This window comes from Coffea eugenioides, chromosome 1 (assembly GCF_003713205.1).
Source record: "Coffea eugenioides isolate CCC68of chromosome 1, Ceug_1.0, whole genome shotgun sequence".
Classification (NCBI taxonomy): domain Eukaryota; kingdom Viridiplantae; phylum Streptophyta; class Magnoliopsida; order Gentianales; family Rubiaceae; genus Coffea; species Coffea eugenioides.
The window spans coordinates 33,276,959-33,300,704 of NC_040035.1; the positions used below are offsets into that span (position 1 = coordinate 33,276,959).

The window sequence follows — 23,746 nt, forward strand, 5'->3', positions numbered from 1 at the left end:
GGTAGATCATAAAGAAAAATATTTTGTTTCTTATGTTTAATCAACTTTGCATATAGGATGTGATGAAATATTTATGCCTAAGGTACATATCAGCATTATATGTGCTTCCAAAGTCAAGTATTTTCCCTACTTTCCACTGCTTTTGTGCTTGTATGCACTGAAATCTATTTCTTTCAATTTTATTTTCCGTGTCAATATTTTTCCATCTTAAACTTGAAATGGAAGTTTCTGCATTGTAAAAAAAAAATTATTACAATTCTTAGAAAACATTGTGCAGACTAAAATTTTCTTTTTTTTTCATTTTACTTAAGAAAAAGAATTATTATTTAAATCATCAAGGGCCAAATTTTCACCTTCCAAACTTTGATTGCTATATTTGTTTTGTCTAACGTGTATTCAAAAGAGACCATTTTGGTCTCTATCCCTCGAACGTTGGGCATCCAAATTTTTTTCATATTTTTTGGCTTTACCAATTTTAGTACATTGTACAAAAAAAAAAAAACTTACTAAATAAGTGCTTCAGCGATAGCAATAAGAGTTAAATATTAGCATATGAGCTTAAAAAGAGAGATTTTAACCTCTCGGACCAATACCTAGCTCTGAACCACGTAATAAAAAATTGAACATTCCTCCCCTCAATCCCAATTCTATTTTTAATATGTCACTTTTATGTTGATGTATTTTTCTGAAACAAATTATATTGTCAACAATTATTGGAGAAAATTTGAAGTGCGAACCATGAAGCATTAGTTTCAGTCCGATGCTGTTCTTTGTGGATCTTTCTCTTGTACATTAAATGTACATAATAAAATCAGACTGAAAGTAGTTAAAATTTATAGGAGCTTTTATTTGTCACTAATCAAGCCAAAAATGAATACATTGTTATCCTAATTAGATTCCAATCAAAATTCCACTCAAATTAATGCCTAGACCTATAACATCATGGTCTAAAATCATAAATGAGAAATAAAACTTGAGTTTTCAATGGTTTTCCATTGTTCATTGTTGACTTGTCAATGTAACCCAGCAAAAGTGAATTACGTGCTCTTTCCAAAGATGTTCATACTTGATAGTCAAGTCAAAGTCTCTCTGTGGCTTCAATAATTTGAGGACCACAGCCAGCTGTTTATCTATGTGCAACATAGCCGAAGTTCAGCACTATTAGCCTTTCAAAGCACTGCTCTTATTCTCCTCTACTATGGACACGATAAGCATGAAGATGAAGACAACACAACTCATTGCAATTCTATGGTGGGTCGTGGCGATGATGGCCCTGCCAATATTGGCTCATGGCAGCATTGATCAAAGTCCTGCAGCAGTTAAAAAATGGTTCAAAGAGCTTCGACATGCAAAGGAGAAATTGACAAAGCTTCACTTCTATGTTCATGACAGGGTAACTGCAGAGAGCCCCACATCTGTACTAGTTGCTCAAGCCAACACTACTAGCAAATCACCCACGATGTTCGGGGCAACCTACGTCTTCGATGACCCGATGACACTGGGACCTGAGCCCAGTTCCAAGATCATCGGTCACGCCCATGGCATAACCAGTTCGGCTTCGAAAGAGGAAGATGCTTCACAAATTGGCATCATGAACTTGGTATTCAACGATGGCAAGTTCAATGGTAGCGCCCTTAGCGTTCTAGGTGATTATCCCTTCTTCCAGAAGTACAAGGAGATGCCAATAGTAGGTGGTTCTGGGGCTTTTCGATTGGCCCGTGGAATAGTTACAGCAATAATCCATACTTACAATGATACCACCCAGAATGAAATTATCGACTTCCACGTCCTCGTTCTGCATTATTGACCTTGATTTGATGCCATTTGTTGCTCGTACTTTTCTTCTGGTTTTCTTTGTCGTATAACAAAGATTTCATGTTAAGGATATAATCCTTGGATGGTACAAGAAGTATTGAAGGTTTTTTTTTTTTTTTTTTTCACTTCTACAGTTCTGCTTGTTTGTTCTAGTTGTTGATAATGTTGATTTTCAGCTAATAAAGAAAGCTTTTCCTTTTCTTTCTCCATTAAATTTTCCTTTTGGGACTTCCTACTTTTTCCTTTTGCTTTAAAAATTCTAGTATTGGTTTTTTTTCCCCTTTTCTACCTTCACTGCTTGTTTCATGCTTCTAAAAGCTTATTTTCCTTAATATTTTCTTAATTCGTTTTTCTTTCCTATACGCAATGATAGAAAGGCGCTTAATTGGGATTTTTTTAATCTAATTTCTCCGTCTAGATTTCCTGTCTAATTTCATACTAAGGGTGCATATGATAAAACTAAAATTCGAAATCTGAAATATGAAATCTGAATCTATTAAGTTATGGAATTGTTAAATATTAAATCTAATATATTTGAGTGCATATCACATTCAGTGATAAGTGAATAGTTTATCACTTAATTTTGGGAGCAAGTTTTGCCTAGAAAATTCAGTGCCACTTAATTAATTCCAATATTCAATTTTTAGTTATCAAACAACTTGAATATGTTAAGATCTGAATCATTAAATTTAAGTACTGAATTTGATTATCAAACAGAATCTAAGTCTTTGGCTTTTCATTTCTCATTAGTCTTTTTGCTTGTCCCTATTCTCGATTACAAGTTCTACTTTCATCAGATGAAAGGGGCCAAAAGAGTAAAAAACTTCAATCCCAACTTGATGGCAAATCTGGTGCTGTTAAGAGTCTTGCAAAAGGTAGAATCCACAACTTGATGGCAAAGTATCAAAACTTAATATGATCCCTTCTTTAACATGATCCCTTCATATTTCTCAACTCGTTTACACCTAGGGCTGCTATCGAGTCGAGTCGAGCTCGAGTAACACCATACTCGAGCTTAAACTCGATCTCAATCAGTGTTACTCGAGCTCGAGCTCGAACGAGTATATAAATTTGAGCTCGAGTTCGACTCGATAAAATAAAAATTAAACTCGAGTTTGACTCGTTTGAGTTCTACTAAATATCAAGCCTAAGCTACTCGAGATCGAGCTCGAGCTCGAGTTCCTATTTTCTCAAAATCCAAATTTCCAAATTCAATATCCTAATTTCCAGATTTCCAATATAAACCATTACTAACAAGTGTATATAGTGAAACAGGTTTGCCTTTTCAAATTCATCCCAAATTACATATAATATCAGTTAACATCCTCGCAAATAAAAGTTAACGAGATATCAAAATAGACTTGAACCACTACTGATCAGTTAACATTCCAAATTAGTGTCAAAAGTTTCGAGCATTACAAAATACAAAAGTAACAAGTCAGCTTGAACTATCACTGATCAGTCCATCAAGATATCAAAAAATGAACAACCACCGCAAGGCAAGCACACAAGATTCTAGTATGCATCAAGATTCAAAAGAACAAGTGCAACCACAGCTTGTTTAACAAAAGAAAGGTGCTAATCTACTTGGCATCCCAGTATGCATCAGAGGACAACTTGATATTCAAAAATTGCAGTCCTATCAAGAATGCAGTTGTATCAATTTAAGGGACAAAAGTAAGAAAAAAGAAATTAAGAACTACAAGATTCCATAAGGACCATACTACTAAACCTGGCTGTTTGAGAGACATCTTCATACTTTTGGCAACTCAACTTCTTTAATTATCTTAACTTGCTGCATATTAGAAGAAAGGGAAAGAAAACAAAACATTAAAAGTTAGAAATAATTTAGAAAATAATAAATTGAGTAACTTATGCACAAATAGTGGTCTCAAATACTAAAATACTGAATATTACCTTCATTTTCTTTTTGACTCCAGGGAGATTTCTACACCAATCTTCGGCACACAGCAACACTTGAATAGTATCCGAGTGAAGTGAAGCTCAATAGGAGTCTATTACTCGAGTCTCGGCACTAAACGTGGCCTCAGATGCCATTGTACTTACTGGAATAGCCAATATATCACAAGCCATTTGAGACAATACTAGATAGGAAATTCGATTTATTTTCCACCATTCCAAGCAATCAAATGCTTTCAGGTCTACTCCAGTCTTTTGGTGAGGCTTATCTAAATAATCAACCAATTCTGACTTAAGGAGTTCATTAGTCTCAACTTCATCACAATAGATATCGAAATCATCCCAAGAAGAAGAAGCTGGTGTGTGAGAACCCGTATTTTTTCCCATTTTCTAGGTTTTATTATTTTTCATGGCTTGTTTTCTGCATTTTCGTGAGTAGGAAAAATTTCTAGATATTTTTAAGGAGCAGATATAGTTTTTAGATGATTTTTCTAGTATCGAATAGGTTTTGAGAAATTAAGAGCGTATACCGGACGTGGGACCCGCTAGTGCGAAAAGTTCGGAAAAATTCGGCCAACTAGGTTAAGTTTTGGATACTGTAATTAATTTACCGGGTGTTAAGAGATAAGTAGAGGATGCTAAGTGGATTGGTATGCGGGAGACAAAAGTTAGGCAAGCATTAAATGAGGTGACAAGTGTCACCATAGGATTGGTTCTTACATAAGACCACTATTCACCTTTTTCTATTTGACCAAATAAATCACAAAATTAACCAAAAATTTCACCATTTTCTCTTCTCTAGTGGCCGGCTCTTACTCTCAAGAAAGAAAGAAAGAAAACTCTCCAAGTTGCTTCAATCTTTGCTCCAATCTTCTAAATCAACAATTAGATTTTGTTTTTGCTCCATAGAAACACTTAAGGAAGTGATAGTGAGGTGTTGTGTGGAGTTATTTGGCAAACTAAGAGGACTACTTGCTCTCTCTCTCTTGTTTCTAAGGTGAGTTGTGAAGAACCACCCTCCTCCCTTTATTGATGCTTAAATCATGATTAGTGGTGGTAGAAGATGCAATATTATGGATTACATCTTGATTTGTGGTTGAATTAGTGAAGTTTTTTATTTATTGGTGATTTTCTGTTTTAATAGGAACATGATTGTGTGGCTATCTATGATGATTGGAAATGGTATATAATGACTCTAGAAGGTGGAAAAAGTGGATAATTGCAACCAATTTCTGGTTTGGAAGAAATTGTAGAAAGTTAGGGTTTTATTGGGAACATTCTGCCCGGTTTTGTAGCTCCTAGTTAGAGGCCGAATTGGCCTTGGCTTAAAACATGAAATTTGTAGGGAATGACATTTTAGAGATGCCTACAAAATTTCAGGTCAATCGGAGTAGCGTAGAATGAGAAACGTCGAAATTACCCTTGCTGTCCTGGTTTTACCCGAATGTAAGAATTGCGCCTGTAATTGGTTGTTTTGGCTGGAATTGCTTCGGAATTGGTTGTTGAGGTCTTCTGATGAAATGTAGCTCTGTTCCTTAGCTTTTGGATGGCTTTAGAATTTCTGGATTTGGACTTAGGTAGCCTGTTTTATGATGTTTACACCAGAATGTGTTTTGTGAAACTGTTTTTACGGTTTTGGTGTAGTATCTTGCAATTTTGACCTGGTTACACTAGAAACTGGGTTAAGTGACCTTCTGCAATATTGTAGCCCTATCTCTTAGCTTCGAAACGGTGGGTCTTGTACCTTCATCCGATAATCGTAGTGCCTTTGGTGCCATTACCGCAAATTGAGGTCGAAAACTATTTTTTTTCAGGGTCAAAGCTAGTTTCATTTCCGGATTTTCTGGTTTTCCCTAATACTTGTATATGCTTATGGAACCCTATTGGGGTCGTATTTGGCATTGGTTTATGACTCGTTATCGAGTCTCATTGTACTTGTTTGCGTGTTTTAGGGCGTGACGGTGGTTCACGACGTTCCTTTGACGGAAGTGCATGAAATATCACTTTCGAGCTTGGTGAGTGTATTACTCACTTGTGTGTTACTATATGGCTTTGATACTTGAACTTGATGGGTTAAATGTTATTGCACCATCGATATTACTTGAAGTGAGGGTGTACTTTATCACTCTCACTTATTCCTCATGTTATTGAAATGTTACATGAAATGAAAAGTACTTGACTTGGTGTCGTTTGGACGAGTATCCAACGACCATGATTGTTACCATTGAGCTCAACCCCATTGGTAATTGATTGAATCGAGCCAGCAAGGGCTTGGTCGTGACAATTAATGAGCCTTGGGTAAAGTTATATGGAATCTTGTAGTATGAGAGACTCTCGATTCCGGTATACTCGAGTAATACCACAGTGCAAGTGTTTGGAGTTCGGGCCCGGTAGGGTATGTTGGGTGGAAGGAATGGAAGTGAAGTGAAGTCTACGGTTGGTTACTTTTAAACATTGACGGAGAGTCAATGAGGTCCGATCAAGAATGCAAACGCGGAAAAGGGCTCTTGAGAGCCGCCTGTATCCTTTTATCACCACCATGAATGTGTGCCTTTATTTACTTTTGATGACTTTGAATGAAAAGCTTAATGCTTATATGAACTTGGTTGTTTGAGTGGTACTATCTCACTGGGCAACTAGCTCACCCCGTTCCTTTTGTTTTCCTTACAGGAATCTGACTGCTTTTGGAATAACTTTTGATAATTGGTTGCCGAATGAACTAGATGAATATCTCTTTTGGATAGTTTATGAATTGAAACCCTAAATGTGCCTTTGGGGCCGTTTTCACTTTTATTTTGGCAACCGTACATGTATAAATTTTTGAGTAACTTTCATATGCCATTTTGGCTTGTAAACACTGAATTTGATGTTGTATATGTATCTTTGATGTTTGGTTGGGGCTGACGGGTCGGTTACTATTCATGGCCGACTCCGGATTTTCATTTTTTTTATTTTGGGTTATTTTGCCATTTTGACTTGTTTGCGCGCGTTATAAGTTTCGGAACGCAATAGATCGCTCTAAACTGCACCGTTAGTCCTGGCGAGAGGTGGGCAGGCAGTCCGCTAACCCCCTTGGTTCGCCTTAGGGGAAGGTGGGGCTGTCACATGGTGCATTTTTTCGCGGCCCTTCTAAAGAACAATCTTCCATTGCTCTTCCTTCTATACTTGCCATTAAAGCAACATATTCCTCATAAAGATCAAATAGGACTTTTCGAACATTTGAAATATGTTCTTGAGCTTGGTAAGGAGGATACATTTGAGGGTATGCGAACTCTACAACTTGCATTTTCTGTCTCGGATCTAAAATGGCAGCAATTGCCATTAGCAAATTACAGTCGCCCCAATATTTATCAAACTTGGATTTCATCTTTTTTACCATGGCCCGGATGAAGTCGTCTTTATCATTAACTTGAGCATCTAAAACTTTCTTAATTTTTGCCACCTCTTGAAGGAACAAGTTGCTTGTAGGATAATCAGTCCCAGACATAATATGTGTGGCTGTTCAAAATTTCTCCAAGATAGAGCAAACCTTTTCTACTTTATCCCAATCATCAGGAGATGGGCAAAAATCATAAAGTGGCTCTCTATCTCGAAAGCGGGGAAAAACATCTCTGAATTTGATGGCACAATTCAGCATCTCTAAGTGGCATTCCATCTAGTCCGACAATCATAAAGCAATTTTTTCCCGGGTATTCGGAGCTGTTGGGCAATCTCAGCAAACAACAAAGCTCTTCCCTCGGAGCGATTGACAAATTCCACACTTTCCCTAATATTGTTGGTGATGTCCACTATCTTGGAAAGGCCATCTTGAACCACAAGGTTCAAGATGTGTGCACAACATTGAACATGAAAAAGTTTGCCTCCACATAGCAACTTTTTGATCTAGAGAAGTCATCTTTCAAAAGTCGGATAGCAACATCATTGTTGGAGGCATTATCGACAGATATAGTATGTATCTTGTGAACAATTTCCCATTCCTTCGCACACTTAAAGATTGCAGCAGCAATCTCCACCCCACGTCGAGGTGGTGGTATGCAAACAAAATTGAGAATTCTCGTCTGAAGCTTCCAATTTGAGTCAATCCAATGTTCGGTGATGACCACATACTTTATTTTCTGATTTTTAGATTTCCAAAGGTCGGTTGTGATGCTCACTTTTTGCACATGCTTCAACTTGTTCTTCAACTTCTTCTTTTCAACTTTATAGACTGTCACACAATCATATTTTGCTGTTCTCTGAGAGATCTTTTGCCACTCTGGCATTCCCCATCTCATCATGATGTTAAAACCTTCTTCCTTCAAGATAGTGATGGATGCTCATGCATTAACACCCAATGTGCAGCAGCCTCCCTCATTGCCTCCATATCAAACTTGCCAGTATGTAATGCCGATAAAGTCAAAAATATCTCATCAGCTGGCTGAAAATTTAGTTTTGTCTGCTGTGCTACCATTCTGAGATGCACTTTTCTAGCTGGACACAAAATCTGGTGCCTTAACATGCTTGAAGTTTGCTTAGATTTACCCTTTGAAAGTTTTTCCCTACAATGGACGCGTGTGGCATAGAATGTGCCATTTTCTTCAATTTCTTCAAAGTCATCCCAAACTTGTGATGTTTTACTTCTTTTTGGAATGTGGAATTCATCATCACCTTTATTTTGCTCTTTTCTTTTACTTTTTTCTCCATAGCATTCACTTGTGTTCCTTCATTCTCAACTAGAGTTTTTTCAGTTCCTTAATCAACCACATGTATTTCTGGATTTGGAGTTGTGTTGTTGTTAATAAAAAAAGGACTGTCGAGCAATATTAGAGAGGATGAACCTACATTTGATAGCTGAGGGATAGAAGAAACCTTAGGTGGACTACATCCACCTTCAATTTGCCAAAAAAAAAAAACCATTAGCTATGATTAAGTCTTAAACTATTCGTACATTAATCTCACAGGGATCATTAAGTCTTAAACTAAAAGGATTACATGTTGGTTTTTTTCCCCAAGAACATGCCAATTTACATTACATGTCGGTTTAGCCAATTGCATGGGGGCAAGGTCCATTTAAAACCAAACAATGAGCCAAAATCTAAGCAGTCAACTTAGTCTTTTGCACAAATCTTTTGTTGGGGGCCAGTAATTCAACGTCAAGGATAGCAAAATGTTTTCAGGAATTCATACGGGATATAGCAAGTAGAAACATTCTAGAAACTGAAAATATGCAGGCTCGCAGGGTCCTTCCAAAAAAATGCCAACATAGAATTAGCCACTACAAGAAATTTGGCCTTTTGTGACAATAAAAAGTCATCACTAAAAATAAACAAATAGTCATTATATGCGTATAGTGACGACTTTTTCCATTGTCACATGGTTGTCACTAATTCTATGTCACAAATGGGTACGTGTGACAACCTCTTCAAAGTTGTCACTAAATATTGTTATTTAATGACGAAGACTAAGTCGTCACTAATGGTTAGTATTCTGCAACGAATTTTCTTGTCACTGTTTCACAAATTTTTTTGTCATAAAAGGTAGCAAAAGTCGTCACAAATTTGAACAAGCACGATGATGACTTGAACTTGTCACTCTCATTCCTAGTATTCAGTGACAAAAATAGTTCGTCACTTAGTGAACTTACAACTTTGCCTAGAAGAGCCGCATTGTTCATTACAAGTATAATATTGTCACGGCTCTCGTTCTGACAATTATAGCAAAAAAATTAAATTTGGCTAAGAGTGACAGCTTTTGGGAAGGTTGTCACTGAGTGTTGTCTTAAGGAGTTGAAATTGACCAATACAAATATAGGAACTGAAGCTGGCATTTTCAACAAATATAACAAAACATTCGATTTGACAAAAGGCAAAATCAACATAGAATATATGCCGCAAAGTCATATATTTGGCCATAACACATCTATAAATTAATCAAAACAAAAGTGAATCGCAAATGTTGGGAATATAGTAATCCCACATAATCAACATAAGTAGTAATGGCCAATACATATCTTTCCCAGAAGATAGAGTGATAGATTTCTAAACTAAAGCATAGACTACAGAACCAGGTCAGATTTCAATCATCTCTAGCAACATATGCATCAGTCTTCTCACGATCAAAATATGAAGCTAGACTGCATTGAAAAAAAAACTTTTCTTTAGAGTTTCAGCATATCCAACTATTGTGAACTTAATAAGTAAAAAAATCAGTCAAAAAGAGAGTTTCAGCCAAAATAAAAGCAAAGAATCTATCTCCTCACCTTTTTTGAAGTCTATCATTTGCGCAAGTCGTTCATTTGAGCTATCAACTCCTCGTACAGCTCCCTAGTTTCAAGTTGTTGATCTTGTAAACTCTTAATTAGCTCCTTTTGGGCATTGAATTCCTCTGCAATTTGTATAGCTCGTTGCTCTACCGCATCTGCCCGTCTTCGATGTTCTTCAATTTCACTCCTCAAGTGGTCAATCTCCATTGCTCGTCTCTTGGTTGTGCTGCGGCTACGAAGCTGTACAGATATGTATCCAAGTTACTATTGACAAATTTCAGCACTACTCATTGAAGTTGTAGCTTCCGTCTCTTTCATTGTTGCCTAGACAAGACATTATAGCTTAGGTGTTAAAAGGCATGTCACAAAGGAGTTGTAAATGCATAAAAATAGAATGACATCTCACACCAAAGTCTCTTTCGCTAGATCATTTATCAGCCCTCCTGTCTTCTTTGATGTACGACTAATTTCAAACGTTTCTATCTCTGAAAGCTCCACTCCCTCCTTCCTCTTCTGTCAAATAATCAGTTTGACACCAGACTTTGAGAGTGAAGAAGGACAAAAAGTATAATGGAATCTCCAAACAGTTTTAATTGATTACCTTCTCTTTAACAACTCTAGCAAGTGACTTTGTTCCCACAGTAGTATGACTTTCATTCTTGGCACGATTTACTTTGTTACGGTCACTGATTTTCTGTAATATATAAACAACCAGCAGTAATTCTAAACATTTGAAATAAATTTTATATTTAGGTAAGACTAATTCAAGTATGTAACTAAATCTTGAATTCTTCACTTCCAAAGTAGTTGCACATCCATGTCCAATCCTCAGCTGATACACCTTCAGGAACATGTTGAATTGCTTTCTCCTTCGTCCCAAAAATAAGAAAATACTTGTGCAACCGATATCGGTGATTCCGATACAAGATGTTCAACTGCCTATTTATCACAGTTTTTGAGGTGATGTTATTCTCAAATTGGAAGTCATCCTACTAGACAAATATAAGTATCGAAAAATTACATAGAAGTACATAAGAATATTGCATGAGTATAAAGATCAAACAATTCATTCTAGTAGTGATATAAGCAAAAAAATACAAATATCATAACCATCTTGTAGATGTTCTCTCTATATTTAGCCTCAAGATGTGACCATTTGTCAACATTAAGCCTTCCAAACTTCCTAACAACACAGCCACTCTAACTAATGAAGTATTGAGAGTCCTTTCCTACTATGCGCCGAATGGAAGGGTCAACCTCAATAGTTAGAGTTTCATTATCCTCTCTTTTGCGGGCCAATATAATGTTTCTAGTACGACCCCTTCTTTTTGGCAATGGCACAGCTATGGTTAAACAAAATTCAAGACTAAATTAGCTATAATAGTTGAAACAAAATAAAAGAACTAGAAATGTAAGTGCAGAAGTTGGTACTACTATTATCATTTTGACCATCATGAGATCGCGCAGTCTCATTTGCATCTGATGCAAATGATTCAGGAGTGTGAGGCTGCCCGTTGTTTGAACCAGCAGTAACATTTTGTGGTGAAGATGCTGGCGTCACAAAGGTAGCAGTGCCATTTGAGCTAGTACTTGCAAATGGACCTTGTTGCTGATTTGAAGGTGGTGATAGTTGCTTTTGTTGTGCCTGTCTTCTAAGTGTTTGAGCTCTCGTTTCGGGTCCAGCAATCTGAAAGCAGCAACTAACCAAACATTCAATGTAGTCTAAATATATCCTTTTTATGTAGTTTAATAGGCAAAAGATAAGTCAAACAAGATGACAAAAGCAATGCAACTAAAGTAGAAGTTGTACTCAAGATACCAACAACCATTAGATTCATATTGAATCGATGTCATCTAATATGAATCAGTGTCACTATCACTAAGAATATCCTCATCTTCTTCATTATCGCAACTGTTAGGGTCCCCAATGTCACTGTCATCAATAAAGTCTTCATCAGCTTGTTGATTTCCTTTCTTTGATTGGTCACCATGAATAACGGATGAAGGCGCGTACTTTAATAGATTGCCATCTTCTCTTGAAATTGGTGGGGGATTATCGAGATCTATTATAATATTGAATTCCCCTGCTTGTGCTTCCTCTTGATATATCTCCTCAACTATTGCCTCTTTGTCCACATGTTCAGGAACATCATAACAGTTTCTTGGACTGAACCTCTCAACTACATACCAGTTTCTACCTAATTTCAGGTCCTCAATATAAAATACTTGTTCCACATGTTGAGGAAGGACATAAGGTTGGTCTTCATACCATCTTCTTGATGAATTCACACTTGTGATACCCCAATCCTTGTCTATTTGCAGGCCAGAACTATCATCTAGTTTCCACCAGTCACACTTAAATAGGACAACATTTTTCTTTTCAAACCAGAACCTCACTTCAATAATTTCTTTTAGGAGACCATAAAAATCAATGATATTATTACCATGCTCGCCTTTCACTACGATGCCACTATTTTGCATTTTTCTCTCTCTTTCACGATCTTCAGTGTGAAATCTATACCCATTAGTCATGAAACCTGTATACATACAAATTCTATTGTCTAAACCTAAGGTCAATGAGCGAAATTCATTATTCCAAGGTTGGGAACCATATAACACCTGTTCAGAGATTGAGAAAAGTTAAAATGATATATTACTTAAACTATAGCCATAAGAAGTCCAAACAACTAATAAGTTAATTAGACCCTACACATTCTTTGAACCATGTAGCAAACTCCTTATCATGCCGTTGAATAACATTTTCAGTGCATTCAGCTTCCAACAAGGTTTTATGCTCACTAGCGAAAAAAATATGTTAGCATAATTTTACAGGTGAGTCATAGTCATAAAATATAAGCTGAGTTTAAGACTAGTACATTACTTGATGTAGTCATCGAGCTCATTACAGTTATTTAGCAAAAAGGTGTGGATCTTTGTTAGCTCTGAATTAGGTAAATATCGATGTTTAGACCCTCCAAATGGACATGCAGAGCCTGAAAATATTGACAGCTGCCCGTGTTTGTCAACTCTTTCATTGTTACTCTCGGGCCTGTTGAATATTGTCTCGACATTATCCAAATACATAGAGCAGAATGTCAAGCATTTTTTGTCTATGTACCACTCGGCAATACATCCCTCTGGGTGAGCCTTATTCTACACATAACTTTTAAGTATTCCTATTTTCCTTATTTTAATAAAAATAGGAAATATTAGTATTCATTGGAGTAAGAATCACAGGAATTATAATAATTGACTAACAAAAAGACACTATATATGTACGACGGCATACATCTCAAATGGGAACATACAACGATATTGAGATGGGCCAGCAAGAATTGTTTCGGTAAGTAGGTGAACCAGCACGTGTAGCATTATGTCGAAGAAGGCATGAGTGAATAGTCTCTCTAATTTGCACAATATCACAGGAATTTTTCTATCACACTCCTATAGTACATCCCAATGCAATGTTCTAGCACACAACTTTTTAATCAAATCACTTAATTCAAACAGCATTTGTCGAACTTCTTTAGTTAAGCTTCCATGAATTGCAAGTGGGAGTATTCGTTGAATGAAAATGTGAAAGTCATGGCTCTTCATTCCGGAAAGCTGGAATTGCCCATTCTTTATGCATCGAGATATATTTGAAGCAAAGCCATCCGAAAATTTGATAAAAGTTAAGAAATCACATATTTTTTTCTTTTCCTCTTTTGTTAGCTGGTAGCAAGCATGAGACATGATGTAAACATCACCATTCTGAATCAAGTGCAACTCTTTTTTTATACCTAACTCCTTCAAATCATTGCGACACTACCAGCTGTCTTTAGTTTTGCTATCAATATCCATAATAGTAGCAAAGACACTCTCCGATACATTTTTCACTGTATGCATGACATCTAAATTATGCCGCAATTTTAGATTCGACCATTAAGGTAAGTCAAATAAACAACTTTTCTTTGTCCAATTAAGCCTACTGGCATCACGTTTGCGCTTCCTTGCCTTGATTTGCAGTTTTCCCAAACTGTATCTCAACTCTTTCTACTTGTTCCAGAACTTCTTTTCCAGATAAGGGAATAACAGGATTCCTAAAATCCACTTTACCATCAAGTGGCTTTCTTTCTCTACGCCAATGATGATCACTAGGCAAGAAGCGATGATGGCCTGTGTAGCATAATTTTTTCCTATGTTTCAAATGCATACAGGATGTTTCTGCCATGCAAATTGGACAAGCCTGATACCCTTTAGTACTCCATCCAGATAACATAGCATAGGCGGGGAAGTCATTTATAGTCCAAAACAAAGCAACACATAGTGTAAATTTCTGACCAGTATATGCATCATAAGTTTCTAGATCATCCCAAAATTCATTCAACTCATCTACTAGAGGTGTCATGTAGACGCAGATCTCATTTTTCGGGGATTTAGGACCAGGAATCAACATTGACACTAAAAAGAATGGGTCTTTCATACATTTCCAGGGAGACAGATTATATGGTACAACAAAAACAGACCAAATGCTATAAGTCGATGTCATGGTTCCAAAAGGATTGAAACCATCAGTCGCAAGGCCAAACCTGACATTTCTAGGATCATGAGCAAAATCTGGATATAATTTATCAAAATGTTTCCATGCTTCGCTGTCCGTCGGATGCCTCATGGTGTTACCATCATCTACACGCTTTTCTTTATGCCACCGCATATCTAAAGCTATTTCCTTGTGGGCATATAAGAGTTGAAGCCTGGGTTTCAAGGGAAAATAGCGAAGAATTTTTCGTGAAATTTTTGAACCCTTTGACTTATAGCGGAGCTCTTTGCAATTTAGATTTGGACAAGTGTCCAAATTTTCATATTCCTTGCAGAAGATGACACAATCATTGACACAGGTATGTATTTTTTCAGATATGAACCCCAAGCCTCGAATAATTTTTTTAGCATCAAAGAAAGACTTAGGAACTGAAGCTTCGGGAGGTAGTGCCTTCTTAAAGACCTCTACCAATGTGTTAAATGAGTTTATAGTCCACCCGTTCATCGTTTTGAGATGTAGAATAGTGACTAAAAAAGACAGTTTTGAGTAAAATTTGTTTCCAGGATAAAGTTCCCTTTATCCATCTTTCAACAATTTTAGGAAGGCATCAGTCTCACTAGCATTCAACATTGAACTCCATTCACCATCATCTTCCCTACTAAACCAATTCCCTCCCATTATGCAGTGCCTATGTCATTGAGCATATGGTTTAAATCCTCATTGTCAGTATCCCCTTCTTCATCACCGCCCAGATTACTATCCTCTCTAATTTCCTGTCAAAATTGTTCACCATGGTGTATCCATCTGGTGTAAATGTAAATAAGTGGTCCTTCACCACACTTTTTGTATGGTTGCAGAAGTTATTGCATTGTTTACAAGGGCAAGCTATCGTAAGATGTTTTGCCTTTCGAGAATATGTGAATTTTAAGAAAGCAGCCACCCCAAGTTTATAAGACTCGTCCTTTCTATTATCAAGTTTCATCCAATTTTTGTCCATTTCCTAGAGTTACAAATCCAGAAGATAAGTCACAAATTTTTATCTACACATTACAACCAGAAATAAGCATAGATATGCTAGTTATGAAGCAATATATTTACACTGGAAAGCTGTAAAGCAGTGTAAAGCAATCTATTAAAGCAAAAACAAGTCAGTTCTTCAAGAGTCAGTTTAAAGAAGTTACCTGACAAGTAATGAGAAATTAGAAGAACAGAGGTAAAAACGGACCTAATTGTCTCTTGAGTCCAGTGTAAAACAGCTGCAACAAAGGCAATGAAAAAGCTGAGAACTATTTTTCAACTAAGGCTCCAATGAAAAAGCTAATTAGTGAAGAAATATACAGAAAATAGATACCCAAACATAATGCACCAATTGTGGCAACCCGTTTAATGGGAGTAGATATTACAAACAGGTGAATCAGTCAGAATCACTTGCATTCCTCAGACAAAGTTGCTTACTATCTTCTTTCTTTCATTTTTTGTTTTATCTCACTAGAATATTCTGGTGTGAAGTTGCTTGCATTCTTGCTTATAAGCTGAGTAAGTTTCGTGGAAACAACTGATCCACAAAGTTTCAGCATAGTATTCTGTACTTGAAATACAGAGTACAGATCCACATCTCAGCAAGAATGGTGATATTAATGGATGAAAACTAATAATTAAATGGTTGTAGCAAGAATGGCTTGAAATGAGAATTCCAAATCATGTCAATTTATCATCAGTAGGGGATTTGTTCCTAAATGTTTGAAATGGGTTCACATGAAAAAGGGAAAAATATGGAAGAAGCAGACAATAGAGGACAACTGCAGTAACAACTGAAAATTGGTTCTTAGTGAAGTCTTGACATTCTTCATTCCTAAAAGAAGCTAGAATTGTATACATTGTAGCCCAACAATCCATCTGTGGTTGACTGAAAATGAATTATGCTACGGTTCAGTTTCTTGTCCATTAGGCAGGTCACTTCTATTTTGACTAGTCCAAAAATCAGCAATCCCCTTGAATGTGACTTTGGCAGAAGCACGAAGGGAAATATGAATTCCCCTTGAATGTGACTTTTAAACAGGAAAATACCAATATCAAATCTAAAATTACAGAATAAAAACTCTTCAGAAAATCCCTTCATTACACAAACAACAGATATTTACAGCACCCAACACTAAACTTAAATTCAAGCAAAGACTGTGATAAGCCTACACATAATGGGCAGAAGACACATTGACAAACAGCCATAGCAGTATGACGAAAATTCATGGTCACAACCCTCCCTTCCAAGATTCAGCTCAACATGTAGCTCACAACCCTCCCTTCCACTTCGTTTCACTCCCACAACTCAACATTCATCTCATACGACCTATATTAGACAGAACTGTTCGAAAATAGATGGAAAATATTGAGATTTTTTTACCTCAAATTATGCCGTGACAACCTTAGGTCTTCTTTTCCTTCTAATTCAGTCTTCAAACTCTAGTTTTTTTCCAAAATTCATGGTCATATGCCATGACGAACTAGGGATATTTGTTATCTCCTACTCTACTAAAGCTGCCCTATCAGTTTGGGTAGCACAATTTAGTGATTATCTCAGTAAATTTAGCAAGATCGCAGTGGAGAGAATGAGAAGAAGATGGTGTCCGAAGGCAAAGAAAGAGGGAAATGAGTTTTGTCTGAAATTTGGCTAAGTGTTGTTGAGTGTTTTTCTTCCAAATCAACTTCAAATGACGTCGTTTCTGCTTCTTTTAGAACCCCGCCTCTACTCCTTCAATTTTCAGCTTCCCGCTTCCACTATTACACACTAAAAAATAACGTCTTCTCTCTCTAAATTGTTGAACCTTTTTTATAGAAATAACGCCTCCCCGAACAGCTTAGCAAAGGTCGAAGATCCCTGATTCAAAGCATCTCAACATTAGGATCTCTACCAAAAATAATGTTCAAAAACTAAAAGGCTTATTAAAAATATGTTTATGATTCAAAAAAAGATCTTTTAATGCAAATATTTTTGGTATCAATTTAATAATTTTATCAATTATGCACGAATTGTGGTCTGACAAGACTAAACAATCTGTTTAGTTGATCAAATAACCAAAATGGTTTACTAATACATGCATGAAATACTAAATCTATTTGATACAAGTACTGACTCATAAACCATAAACAATTTAATTATTGTAAATTGTAATATATAACAAACTCCAATCATGCAATTGTCAAGATTTTTACTTAATTTCATATTAAATTTTATTATTCTCTACCATTATTTTGACACTATATTAATCAGTAATTTCTCATATCTTGTCAAGAGAACTAAATAATGAATTCATGATATTTTTTAACTTTATAACAAGGTATTAGTTACGTTTGGAATAATTAAAAAATAGGCAAACATTGTTTTTTACAATACTTTCCTCATTTTGCTAATGATGAACATAACCTAAAGTGTAAAAGCATAGGGTGCCATAATAGAATTAATAAAACCTTTATTTATCACATACGAGGCTAAATTGCAAAAGATAAGGTGTCATGGTAGAGTTAATGAGATTAGTTTACCAAATACGAGGCCAAAATATAAAAGTTCGGGTGTCATAACATAATTAATTAAATTTATTTACAGCATATGGGCCATATAGAAAAAATTAGGGTGGCATATGGGGCTAAAATGTAATAGTTAGGGTGTCATAGAATAGAATTAATAAAATTTATTTACAACACATGGGCCATATTGAAAAATTAAGGTGGTATATGGGGCTAAAATGTAAAAGTTAGGGCGTCATAATAGAATTAATAAAATTTATTTACAACACATGGCCCATAGTAGAATTAAAGTGGTATATGGGGTCAAAATATAAAAGTTAGGGTGTCATAGTAGAATTAATAAAATTTATTTACAACATATGGGCCATATTGAAAATATTAGGGTGACATAGTAGAATTAGTGAAAGTGAGATGGGAATAAACGCTTTGGACAGTGACGACTAGTTGTTGTCATATTATGACGATATTTTAAGTTGTCGCTGTAGGAACAATTTCAGTGACAACATGTTTACTAGTCGTCACAATGGTGATCTCCCGCCACACTGGATAGTTGCGCGCCATCCATATTGTGACGACTTATCCCATGTTGTCACTGTTGATGGGCGAACCCACGATCAAGTATGACGATATTAAAAGTCGTCACTAAAGTTTTCAATTGTGACAACTTTCTCTGTTGTCACAAAAGGCCAAATTTCTTGTAGTGAGCAGACAAGCTCCCAACGTAGAATCAACAGACAAGCAAACCACACATTCACTCAAGCTATTTCAAAACCAACATAGGAATCAGTAGGTTACCTAGTCCCTGAGGTACAGCAGTTAATCTTGAACCACCAGTAGAAGGGCCAGTGTCACTTTGCATTTTTTCTCCAAAAATTTACAATAGCTTTTACTCCCCTTTGATTCCACCATAAATTTAAGCCACAAATTGCTAATTTAATAGCCTCTATTCACTGTCAACCAAACCCACAATTTTTACCAAAGACCCAAAATTAGGTTTTCATATTCCGAAGTAGAATGGGAACTTAGACTAAAAAATTCACACCTAAATACCAAGGTCAGTTTTTTATTACCTCAAACGAGCTGCATTGACTGCCGGCTGCCAGGTGCTTTACAATCGAGTGACATTCCGCCGCTAGTCATGCTACAACTATAAGTGCAGAGGAGATAATCAACGGCTCAGCGTGATCATGTTGTGAAGTTGAAACCAAAAGGAGAAGCAAATTAGTAGATGAGATCCAGTGGCTTTTGTAGAGAAGCAAAGCGCGATGCTGGTTTTTGCTCACCTGCGGGCTGCGATGAAGTACTAAAGGTTTGAACTTTGAAAGTGAGATTGTGAGAGTGCATTCTTGTTCAGACAATAAGGTAAACGAGAGTGATTTTTTTTTCTTGTTTTTAATTTTTTACATTTTAGATTTATGACATTACCATTTTTCCATCCATCACTTTTTTTTAACTGAACATTATTTCATGTAAATTTATTAAAACACAAACCCATAATAGTCATTCCATAATTAAAATATATAATATAAATATAATATGAAAACTCGATTAAGCTCGTCAAGCACTCGAGTATTTATTTTTGGAGCTCAAGCCAAGCTTTTGACCACTCGACTTGATAGCACCCCTATAATCACACCTACTTTTCTTCTCTTACTATTCTGGATCTCTCTAGAAATTTTCTTAGACACCTCATCCCTAGATGGATTTTCGGGCTTACTGCCCTTGCTTCTCTTGATTTAAGTGTAACCTCAATTGAATGCCCATTGTTCAGAGGTCCTTGGAACTTGACTTCTCTCAAGCACTTGAATCTTTCTTTCGACTATCTGAATGGTTCACTACGAGATGAGTCTTTTCATCTTAACAATCTCATTTCTCTCAACCTTGGGGGAATCAATTCAAAGGCTCCTTGGATGGAATTTGGAATTGGAGTTCCCTTACATCTTTAGATCTATCATGCAATAACTTTGCTACCTTCCTCCCAAGCCAATTATTCACTTTAATTTCCCTAGTTTCACTTGATCTTTACTCCAATCACTTTTGAGGTTATATCCCAAGCTCTATTGCCAACATATACAATGTTCAATATCTTGATCTATCTAACAACAATCTTAGCTCCTCTTTACCAAGTGAAGTATTCACATCGAGGACTTGATTACACTTGATACAAGCAGTAATCACTTAAATGGTCAAATTCCAAGCACAGTTGGCAACTGTACAAATCTAGAATACCTTTCGCTAAATGATAATGCTCTATCTGGTTCAATTCCATCAAATTTAAGAAAACTGTCATCCTCGGAGTTTTGGGATGTATCTCACAACAAACTCACTAGAACTCTTCCTGAAAGTCTTGGACAGCTTTTCAAACTTGAAGAGCGTATTATTTACGACAATTTAATGGAAGGCATTGTGAATGAGAGTCACCTAGACAATTTTTCAGCTTTATGGTATTTTGATGCATCTGAAAACTCCTTGACCTTAAAAGTAAATGCAAGTTGGACTCCTCGTGCCCAATTTGTAACACTTGGATTGAGTTCGTGGAAGTTACAAAAACTCCTTCGGAATTTGAACTTGTCCTTCGCAGGAATTTCAGATACCATTCCACCTTGGTTATTCAATTCATCATTGGGATCTATTGACCTTTCTCACAATCAACTCCATGGTAAGAGTTCAAATATCTCTGAAATTGTTAAAGATTTATATGTGCATTATAATCAAACACATTCAATGGCCCATAGTCACAACTAATTTTCCATTCTTTGACATATTTAGACCTTAATTTCCAACTATTTGTTTTCAGGAGGTATCTCTCACGTTTTGTGTGAAGTGAAGAATGAAATACAAGTTCTTGGATATCTGGATCTTGGGGAGAATTCTCTATCAGAAGAAATTCCTGATTGTTGGGTGAATTACCCGAACTTGGTGAAAATATATTCGGTCATGCTACAATCCCAAATCTTTCACATATATAAGAAAATGTTATAATTTTTAACAGTGGTTAATGGATTGAAGCTATGAATATTAGATTCCACCTAATGGTTATTATTATCTACTTGATAACCATAGAAGATGACGTTTGCACCCCCTTTTCTTGATATAAATGAAAGAAAAAGTCAATATTACCTAAAACGCATATCAAACTGTAAACTTGATATGAACATCTTTATTGGGAGCAGTTCAGTTTTTTGATCCAGTATTGGGCCCATGTGCTAAAGTTGTCATAAATGTTTTGATCAAAACAAATTTACTCTCCAAAATTTCTCCTTCTTTTGTTCAAATTTTGGACAATAGACGATAATTCAATAATTCTCATGGTCAAAATCAATATACCTTGAGCCAACAGTTTTGACTTGCATTTTTTGTGCCCACTATTTAGAGTTTGAATTGTTATAGTTTCTTATGTTTTAAGTAATAATTATTAAGAGTTTTAGGATGAAAAGATATATGAATTAGATCAGAATTGTTTTAGATGTGTATTACAAATTCTAATTAACATTTTTTATTATTTTTTCATGTTCTTTATTTTATTTGCTTAGGCCACTAGTTTCTCATGTCTTTCTTCTCTCTTGAATTGATAGTTGGTCTCGAAATGGGGATACTACATGTTTTTATCACTTTATACTTTGAATAATTAATAGATCAAGATTTTTCCCCTTTCTTTCACTTATCTTAATTATTAAACACTCAATTAAATATCTCTTTAAGTTTTGAGCAAAATATACTATATGTAAATTGGATTGATAATCTAGCATATATTTTTTTTCTTTTTTTCTTTTTGTATCTCAATAGATTATCAATTGAGCTTGAAATGAATTATTTATTATATAGGGGGAAGGGATGTGTTAGGTGGTACGGGAGGAGGGAGCGTAAGCGAGAGGTCTCAAATTTGAATTCCCCCGCTTACACTAAAAATATATATATTAAAAGAATTATTTATTATATAAAATTATTTAGATTGTGTGAAAAAATTATTCATGTACATGAACATTATAATAATAAATCACTTACCATTGGAAATTAGGTTCTAAAATGAAGGGAAGACACAAGAAAAACTAAAAACATTCTCTCCACCAAATAAGAGGGAAAAGAATGCCATCAAAGTGAATTAAAAAATGTCAGAAATTTTAAGACCATTCATAATGATGTAAATTTTAAATCCAATCTAGCACCATCTATTTTCATAAAAAGAAAAAAGGCTAATTTCTCATGTCTTTCTTCTCTCTTGAATTGATAGTTGGTCTCGAAATGGGGATACTACATGTGTTTATCACTTTGTACTTTGAATAATTAATAGATCAAGACTTTTCTCCTTTCTTTCACTTATCTTTTTTTTTAATTTATTTATTTTATAAAAATTTTGGCAGAGTTTCCCCATAAAATGGATGAAACTCCCTCTCAACAAACCCAAATTCAAGAAAATAACCACAAGATAGTTATATACTGCATCTAATGCTATTGCCTTTTAATCTGTCGAATAGATGCCACTCCTATCCTATAAAGATGGAAAGCCCCTGTCGCTTGCTGGCGTAAAGATGCAGCTACCAAATAAATGTCCTCCTGGTTTTGCGTACTACCAACTTCAACTCAATCTCTCATTATCCCAGACACCGTGTACGAAACGAAGGAAACCCTAAACGATCCAATCTAATAGCCCCCCTGACCAATTGCGGCAAGTCCGAGAATCTATTAAATATATGTCCTGCGCTAGAGTCAGCACCAAAATTTGCCAGACGATCTGCCGATGCATTTGCCTCCCTGTAGCAGTGTGTGATCGATTGGAAATACTACTTGAACATTATCAACTCATCCAGATCTCTCTGCAGACGCCAAGGACAAGCACTAGTTCCTTGAACAATCTGAACCAGGGTGAGAGAGTCCGCCTTTAAATTTAACTCCAAGCACCCTCGAGCCACACAAAGTCTAACGCCCCATAGCAACGCTCGAAGTTCCGCCTGCATGCTGGTTATGACTCCGAAGTGCTCCGCGTAACCGAACAAAAAATTTCCTCGACTATCCCGCACAAGCCCACCTCTCTCACTCCTTCCTGGGTTCCCTTGAGAGTATCCATCTGAATTCAACTTATATCCTTCTCGCGGAGTTACCCAGTAAACTGGCTTAATAACCATCTGCCTTTGATGACTACCCAGCTCGTGAAGCATCCCTTCCCATGTGGGGGCATAACACTGCATCTTCGGGAACCGTGACTGAAGGAAATCATGCTGAAGTTGGATAATCCGATTCACCGTGACCCCGACCCTTATCTTCCGACCTTCAAACACACCCTTATTCCTAGCCTTCCACAAAACCCAGCATACCACTGAAGGAAGTATATTCTGCACAAACTTTACATAGACATTAGTCCCCCTCCTTAACCAGCAAGTCTACACCATGTGACGCACCGTATGTACGCCACTAAACTCACCAGCAGTATTCTCGAAATGACGCCAGACCAATCGTGCCCCCTCTCCTGAGCAAAACACATGATTCAAGTCCTCCTCCTGGGGGTTCTGACAACACCAGCATCTAGATGGGCCACAAACCCCAAATCTCTATAGGCGATCCATAAGAGGGAGCCTCCCCTGCAGTAATCTCAGCATAAAAAAAGAAACCTTGACTGGGAGACCCTGCTGCCATATACGGCCAAAGAGCCAAGATCTATTATCGGAATGACGGATCAGTGAGTAAGCCGATGCAGTGGAAAAGACGCCCGAGTTCGTAAGCGTCCACAC

At 36.3% G+C, this 23,746-nt stretch overlaps 1 protein-coding gene across 1 annotated transcript; it reads left to right on the forward strand.

The window, feature by feature from the left end:
* The first annotated feature begins 1,198 nt into the window (after window positions 1–1,198).
* Window positions 1,199–1,807, forward strand: LOC113770708 (dirigent protein 23-like). The gene has a single exon (XM_027315266.1). The coding sequence runs from the start codon at window positions 1,199–1,201 to the stop codon at window positions 1,805–1,807; it is 609 nt and encodes a 202-aa protein (XP_027171067.1).
* Window positions 1,808–23,746: the final 21,939 nt, after the last annotated feature.